Below are 8,410 nucleotides of genomic sequence, written 5' to 3'. Positions count from 1 at the left end.
GGACCCTTTCCTGTGCCCCATACTCACACTACCTGGGCCAGCGCAGACAATGGCCAACTCTGTGGGATAGCTCTACATGCTGAGCCAGGACAGGGAAGACCCCCTACATGAGGGGTCTTACTAGGCACACAGGAAACTCTGCAGAAGGACTCAAGGCAGCTCTTTGGATAGATAAGGGGCAGAGCGGGAAAGTAGCTATCAGAAAGACTCTCTAGAGCAGCAGTCTGCTGCTCTAGAGTACTTCTTTTTAGGAAATACCACTCTTCTTTTCCAGCAAAAGAGCAGTTTGAGATCTCTAAACAGACACAAGGGTAAATCACACATAGATCAGAGCTGTAGTAGGACAGTATGTACTAGAAACAATCAGGCGAGGACAGGGAGTGGAACATGAAGAAAAATTTCTATAAATTTACCTGAGTAATTCTGACATCCTGAGAGCTCTCTCCAGTTACTAAGGCAACAGTACCCCAGTTAGATTCTTACCCTCACACTATCACCATTCAGCATGGCACTCTCCTACACACACACCTGGTTTTCACTGCTATTGGAACCCACTTGTTAGCCTGGGTTTCATCCCGGGCTGCATATTAAAATTGCCTGAAGAGCTTTTAGAAATCCTGATGCCCAAGCACACTCCAGACCAATTAAATCAGAATTTTTATTGACATTTGTTTGTTTATTTGTTTTTGAGAGAGAGAGGAATAGAGGGGGAGAGAAAAACATCAATGCAAGAGAGCAAAATATCGATCAACTGACTCCCACACGGCCCCTATGGGAATCGAGCCCGCAACCAGGGTATGTGCCCCTGACCAGAATCGAACCAGTAATCCTTCAGTGCACAGGATGACACCCAACCAACTGAACCACACAGGCCAGGGCCAGGCATCAGTAATTTTCAAAGCTCTCAGGTAATTCCAAAGTATGGCCAAGATTGAGAACCACTACTTGATTCTCAGTTTAAGTCCTGATCTATTCTTCTCCTGTGTGCTTCAAGACTCCAATGCAACCTCACAAAGAAGTTATCTGCAGGTAACAAAACAGCATATCAAATTGTTTGAAGGAGGCTGCTGAAGGGAGGAAAGACCTGATCCTGTTTCCTTAAAGAACTACATACACACATACAAATCCTAATGGTACCTGCATTTTCCTCCTCTAAAGCAGAATAGGTAGGTGACTCAAAAGAATAGACTTCAGACTGTGAGAACAGTGAGGCTAAGGTGACTGCCCTCTCCAACCCAATACCCCATCCCCCAGCAGGACCTCTATGACCTCATGCTGTAGTAGGTCAGAGCCTGAGGCCAAGCCTCACCTCTCTGGGCAGCTCGGGGTTCCTGCAGCAGCCATTGCCCTGCCTAACCCTTCCCATATCCCAACATGTTGGTTGGTACCCCTCAACTGCTAACCCTGGATGAAGCTGATACCACATGGACACTCATCAAAGACAAGGTAGGTAAAGTAAGAGGGCTAAAGAGGAAGCAACAAAGTGTGACCTAGGTGGGTCTGAGTAGCTTATGAGGAGGGAAGACAGAAGATAATAATAACTAACACTTATTCAGTGTTTGCTTATGGGCCAGGCACTGTACCAAGTGCTCTGTACAAACTGTCCAATTGAATCACAATTGCGAAAGCAGCAAGAATGGTTTCTTGAATGTAGAGAGAGCTATGAGAGCAGAGAGAAGTGCTAAGTCAGGGGCAGGCCTTAGGAGGTCACTCCTAAAGAGAGTGACATTCTAGCTGGGCAAGTAGGAGTTATTCACACATCTGTTAAGTTTTCTAAAGTACCTGAACTTTACCTTTCACCTCTTCATGGCTAAGTGCAAAAGACAGTAATCTTCAAGTTACCTCAGCTTATCCAAAGTACACACAATTCCATCAGTTAGCTACCCTCCTCTTATGCTAGGGGGCAGCACTGGAGGGGAAGAAAAACACAAAACTATATAGCAAAAAGCAGATCAGCCTTAAGGGACCATTGGTGAATTCTAAGGGAAGGTCAGCCAAGTGGACAATGCCAATGCCATCAATAGGGGCACAGATGTGGATCTTGAGGGCTGGGACAAAGAGTAGAGCACACAGCATTTGAAAAATACGGCTCTAACCTGAGAGAGGCCCAAAGAAGGAATTTTGTATGCTCCCTAGCAAAACATTGAGCCAGAAGTCTCAGCCATCGATATCCTGGATGAGTTGTTATCATACCTAACTACAATTACTGGAGAGGATCTTACAGGGTTTCCTAGTGGTCATGAAGTTAAACTTTCTATAACTGGGTTACCAAACCCAAAAAAAGCCAAGACAAAAAGGACAAAACCAAGAGGAACTACAACCCCTAAAAGCATATTGAAACTAGATTTACAAAGATGAAGCTTCAAATCCCTAAAGGAACTGTGCCCTGCCACTAGGGCAGAAGGCGTATTTAAGGGATGCTAGAGATAGTGTACGAAAGGATAGTCCAAGCCTATTTTTGTACACCCATTCTTGGTAAATGACATAACTCATCTAACCAATCACCTAAGAATAATCCTTGAGTTTTCCCTTTCCCACACCCCTTAAGAGACCAAGTTCTCCTAATTCTATAACCTAGATATCTTTCTCCATTATTTTAGTTGAGGGGCTCACCATGTCTTGCCTGGAGTATTTTAATACTCTTAACTGTTTTTTCTCTCTCCCCTCATTTCATGCCTTCCTGTTCAAAATTGGCTTTTTAAAATGCCTATCTAATCCTGCCCCTAACCAGAGCCCTTCAAGTGGCTTCCCACTATCCTCAAGATGAAAGTCCCCATCACTTAGTGTACACACAGGCCTTTCATAATCCAGTTCCTGTGCCTGTACCTCCTCACACCCTACATTTACGCGATATGAAATTAAATGTTCCTGAATGTGCCCCTTAATTTGTAAGCTCAGGGTTTCTTACCAGCTATTCCTTCTGCCTGGACTGACCATTCTCTTAACCTGGCTAATTCCTTCAAAGTTCAAGTATTATCACGTGGAAACCTTCTTTGATCCTCTTCTATCAAAGACAAAGGCTGTTAAATAACTTCTAATCTCCACATCTTGCTATTATTTTACTTAGCTGACTACTACTTACATTTTTGTCATTAGACTGAGCTATATTAGGACAAGGATAACGTCTCATTCTTTCGTGTATTCCCCAGAGTTTGGCACATGATAAACATTCAAGGTTTTGCTGCAGGATAGAAGTGGGAAGTAAGCAGGAAGTATGACAGTCTGAGCACATTGTGGAGATGTAATCAAATAGTGACAATGGGAGAGGGTCAATCTAGAGTAAGCTACCAGGTAACTCCTAATCCTAACCTGCTCCCATAAACTGGCTATCTGCAGGTTATCGAAGAGCACTTTGGGTCCAATGTAGTGGCAGTACCTTTCCTATCGGATGCAGCTTTCTATGATCTACTGGGTGTCCTAGTGAAGCAGTACCGCCCAGGCCACAGCCGCCTGGTTTTGACAGGTCGGCAGGGCCGGCGGGCATTGCAACCAGTGGGACCACTACCAAACCTCCTGGAGCAGGCAGGGTCTGAGGGTGCCTTTGCCCACTGCACACGGGACTACTTACCAAAAAGCGGAGCAGAGCTAGCCTATGAAGAAATGCGACTCTTGGACGGGCAGCCCTGCCGGATCCACCTACATATGGGTGGCCTGCGCAAGAAGGTGGCCTTTCTGTTGCTGCCACCAGGGCAGGTGAGCCTACAGAAGACTCTTCCCTGGCTCCGAAGCACCCACAGCATCTATGTCATCTACCAGGTCTTCTCCTGTTCCTGGATGCAGCTGGGGTTACTGCCTACAGGTCATGAGCCCCAGATGCTCCGGTTACAACGGTCACTGCCTATTGCCTTCTCATGCCTCAAGTTTTCACTGCAGCCCAAGGGAGTGCTGGGACCACAAAAGGCCCTGACCAAAGGCCCACTACTCCATGGGACCAACTGGGTCAGACCCAACTTCAACATCATGCCACCTCTGGCGTCCCCATCAGCCCTTGACAATATCACTGAACCTGCTGATGTGCCCCCACCTGTCCCAGCCCCATCTACATCACCTCCCCAAGAAGGGCCAGAGGGCAGACTCACCAGAGTCTCCTACAAGGGTCGAAACCCATTCCGAAGGGGGCCCCAGATGCTATCAGGTACTACTGGGGAAATAAAAATGAAAGGGATGGGACAAAGTGCAGGGAGTATAGCTCAGGAATGTATGGGATACTTGTAACCCTGGTAAGGGGAATGGAAGGAGCCAAGGGACAGTGAGGTGGAAGCATGGTCTTGGTGTGGGGGTGGGCACAGCACAGAGAACCAGAGGGAGGGACCAGGGAGGCAAAAAGGCCAGGGCATTGAGTCAAGCTGTGACTATCCCCAACCCTGGCAGAGAACTGGCTCTTCAGCCCCCGCAGCCCCCCACCAGGAGCCCAGGGTGGGGGTCCCGGGGACCCCGACCGGCACTCCATGTCCCTGCCCCTGCTTCAGGGTCTGTCCTCGGAGTTCGACAGCGACGACTGAAGTTGCAGAGAAAGATGCAAGGGGCAAGGCCCCCAATATCTGGCATAAGGATACTGGTCCCCAATAAACATCAGCTGCTGCTCCCCCAAACCATCCTGAGCCCCTACTCATTCTTTCTTTTGGGGTCTGGAGAAGGTGGAGAATTCCTATATTTTCCCTAGGCTTCATGTCCCCTCACCCTCTAAGGCAGGGTGGGGAATCTTTTTTCTGCCAAGGGCCATTTTGGATATTTATACCATTGCCTGCAGGCATACAAAATTATCCACTTAAAAATTAGCCTGCTATATTTGGTCAAACATTTAATTAACTCACCCCTAATGTCTTGTCAGGGCCAAACCAAGTGATTTCGAGGTCCTTATACAGCCTGCGGGCCGGCCAGACATTCCCCAACCCTGCTCTAAGGGAATAAGGAGTACCTTGAAACTTTGGTATCAATGTTCTCACCATAAAGAAAATATCCCTGACCAATTCCCCATCTATGTACAACCTTTTTGAGTACCAGTCCCAGAGAAAAAGGGTGGGAAAGAAGAATGAGCACAGAATAGAGATTTCCCTTTTATACATATTGCAACAAGTTCGCCATAAAACATTCATCTGAAATAAATTAAAAAGTCCTCTTGCCACTCCCTCCAAACATAAAAAGGAGCCTGTATCATGGCCCCAACCCAGGCCACTCAAGGCCCTGATTGTCCGTCCATGGAAGGAAGTTAAGGATTGAGGGGCCCGAAGCCTGAGACAGGAGGGACATTCCCCTCCTCTGAAGTATCCAACAAGAAAGGTGAGGTGACAGCATGGGCCTGGGAGATGGCAGCCAACTCCTTGAGAAACTCCGGGAAAATGACTGCACAGTAGACAGCATTCTTGACTCGCAGAGCCTCACCTTGGCGCTCAGTGGCCCCGGCCCGGGGAGGTAGAACCGGAGTGGAAGCCCCAGGGGAGCCCCCACCTAGGCCAAGTCCTGTGCTGTCTCTCCCAGGTTGATGAACCAACTGTGCCACCTGCCGGGCCCGGGTTGGACTGTGTGCATGTCGCAGGAGCAACTCCCCCAAGGATGGCCTCCGGCTCTTCACTACAAATAAACAGAGTGAAGGTGCAGAGGTCAGGCAAACTCCCTTAGTCTAAGAGCTGAAATTTCCCCACCCCTCCTAGATGCATGGACTTCTCAACTAAGAGTCTAACTAACACCAAAATGCTGCCTGCCCAGCCTTCTTCCCTCTATCCAGCCTCCCCACCCAGCAAACCATCCTCCGTCTTCCCAGTCAGTTAACACTTCAGCCACTACACTCCCAGCCAAGATCCCTTCCTTTTCCATGACCCTTCACCCTGAGGGATTCTCTTAACTCTCCTCTTTCCAATGACTATTCTACCATCACCAAGCTGCTTCTCCTCAGTCCATAACAGGGCTTTACATCATACTTCCTATCACCGTCTTGAACTAGTCAACCACTTCCACCTTCCCCCATCTATCTCACCTGACCCACATCCTCTCTCTTTCAATGCCCACAGATGCTACCTATGCAATCATATAGTTCAGTGACTTTATCATTTCTGTCATATTACACCATCTATCCAAGATCTGCTCTCCTGTGCCACTTCACCTTCTACCAGTCCTATATTCGCCAAAGCCACCTTCCCACTGGTTGTGGCCAGACAGCTTCATGTCAGCTTAAACTCAAATAAGCCACTTATAATATTGACTTCTTTACTCTAATTCTGTCTAGATTCCTGGCTGTGGATCTACGTCCATATCTAGGACATAACTCTAAGCATCTAGTCTCTAGATCATGATATGGTTCCCTTTCTCTGCCTCTAATTTTGAGTGATGTTGGACAGATTTATTAAAGTTGGCATTCAGAACCCTTCACCACACAACCAGGCCTATACTCCTCCAACCTCCTCTCAAAACTCTCTAGACCTGCTTTTGCACCCACATCTAGCTGCTCTTCCTGGAACCCTCCAAGCTCTTGCCGTGCTTCTGTAGCCCTCTCCACCGTAATTCTGCCCTCTCTACAGTTTCCATCCTTGGACTAATTTCACTATCTCCACCTCCCTGAAAAATCCTCTCTGATTTTCCCTCCACTGATTTCCCATTTCACTGCCCTAATCACACTGTCTTACTAACTTGCTTACATGTCATCTACCTCATACACTAATCTGTGAGCTTAGGGCTTGGACTCTGTCTCATTTACCTTTGTATCACTGGCCCCTTCACAGAGAACACAGTACTAATAATGTGGAAGGAAGAAATATGCACAGCACTAGACCATCAGGAAATCATGCTAAGGAACTTCCCGGGTTTTCACAGCAGCATAATAACCCTTCTAAGGCTCTCTAACCACTCCATGCACTTTTATCCTTAAGCCCCATTTGACATCTGCACTCTTGGTCTTGGCATATTATTTCGGCTCCTACTTTGAGTAACAAAGGGTGACTTCAATACCCTAACTTTCCCTTCCACACCTCACAACTCCTTTGATACATATCATTTCCTCCTTTCAATTGCCCTCATTTGCCTCAAAGGAGGAAAAAACCTTTTCCTATCCAAAGTTAATCCTTCCTACTGCTCTAGATCACACCACCTTTGGGACCTTGCTCCCCTGGTTATGAGATTCCTCTAGTCTCTCTCTCCCCTCCTCTCCCTCCAGACAGTTAGCTCTTTGAAGGCCAAGATCTCATCTTGTCCCTCCCTGAGTCCCCTGTATCAAAGACAATACATAACACATATGGCAAGTGCTCAGATATTTGTTGATGAAAGATTTAGATTTAAAATTTCATGGTCATATATAACTCGTTCCTTCTTTCTTATACTTCACAACCACTCACCAAATTCTGGGGTTACTTCCATCCCATTTCCACCTTATCAAATTCTTCCTTTCTATTTCTACTATTCAAGCCTTAGAGGTCACATCCTAAATACATTTCCTCCTACCTCCAATTCACCTCGCACATGAACTAATACACTTACCTCTCCACTCCCAGGTCTAAGAACATCCAATGGTTTCTCACAGCCTAAAACTTCACAACTACCCAGCCAAACTTCAACTCTGAGAACCTTCTGTTCTAGTCAATCTTTCTAGCCTTACTGCCAACTGTTCCACCACCTTCCAAATCCCCTGCTCCAACTAGGTAGTTCATGCCGTTTCCTACCCAAATCCAAGAGCAAGAGAGCAGATGTCAGTGGGGCTTAAGGAAAAAAGTGCATGGAGCGGTTAGAGAGTACCATCAAGCCCATGTCAAATGGCACATCCTTTACAAAGCTGTAACAATATCTAACCTAGAGACTACTCTGTCCCCTGGCCTATCCCCAACTACTAGAGCAGTTCTTGCTGGTACTGCTGATTTGGCTCTTAGTGGACAGAACTGTATCCTGATAAGAAGCCTGAAAACAAACACCAAGACTCAATTTGTTGCCAGTTCCCGGTTCCCAGCACAAGGCTTCACCCTTAATAAGTGTTCACTTGACCTAATTAATTAGCTGTGTAGGGAGGCTCAGGAGAGGGGCGGTAGAGTAGGCCTTACCTAGAGAATCAGAGCGGCGAGGAGCAGGTCCTGCTGCAGGGCCCTCAGCCCAGTCCAACTTGCCACGAGCAATGAGGTACTTCTTGGCTTTGGAGAGCAGTGCTGGGAAGTCCTCCTGGGAGGCCGCAAAGCTCTCAATCTTATTCTTCACGGAGCCCAACACCTACAAAGCACAACTTCATGACATCTCTGTGTAGCGCTAGACAGACATTCCTTTCTAGAAACAGTGGGCCTGTTCCCAGCCCCCCAGGGCCACTCCAGCTGCGGGCCTGGCCCACCATGGAGCCTGGACGCACCCATGCATGCATGCATCGCACACCTGCAGCAGGGACTTGACACTGGGCTGGAAGACCATGTTGGTGTTGAGCAGGAAAGAGCGGAGCAGGGGC

The 8,410-nt window shown here is 47.5% G+C and overlaps 2 protein-coding genes across 2 annotated transcripts in view; one reads left to right on the top strand and one right to left on the bottom strand.

Moving 5' to 3' along the window:
* The first annotated feature begins 675 nt into the window (after positions 1 to 675).
* LOC102769237 (chromosome unknown open reading frame, human C11orf42) lies at positions 676 to 4,939 on the top strand. The gene is made up of 3 exons (XM_006770055.2): positions 676 to 1,446; positions 3,337 to 4,135; positions 4,372 to 4,939. The coding sequence occupies exons 1-3, from the start codon at positions 1,375 to 1,377 to the stop codon at positions 4,500 to 4,502; spliced, it is 1,002 nt and encodes a 333-aa protein (XP_006770118.1). The 5' UTR covers positions 676 to 1,374; the 3' UTR covers positions 4,503 to 4,939.
* A 105-nt stretch (positions 4,940 to 5,044) lies between these two features.
* FAM160A2 (family with sequence similarity 160 member A2) overlaps positions 5,045 to 8,410 on the bottom strand; it is a 24,224-nt gene continuing 20,858 nt past the window's right edge. Inside the window, exons 11-13 of the mRNA XM_006770076.2 lie at positions 8,341 to 8,409; positions 8,022 to 8,184; positions 5,045 to 5,571 (exon numbers count right to left, since the gene is read on the bottom strand). Of these exons, the coding sequence (XP_006770139.1) occupies positions 5,210 to 5,571; positions 8,022 to 8,184; positions 8,341 to 8,409 (594 nt within the window). The 3' untranslated portion in view covers positions 5,045 to 5,209. The remainder of the gene's footprint in view (positions 5,572 to 8,021; positions 8,185 to 8,340; position 8,410) is intronic.

The sequence above is a fragment of the Myotis davidii genome, unplaced genomic scaffold, assembly GCF_000327345.1.
Source record: "Myotis davidii unplaced genomic scaffold, ASM32734v1 scaffold484, whole genome shotgun sequence".
In the NCBI taxonomy this organism is placed as follows: Eukaryota; Metazoa; Chordata; class Mammalia; order Chiroptera; family Vespertilionidae; genus Myotis; species Myotis davidii.
This window is presented reverse-complemented; position numbering and strand designations above follow the sequence as displayed.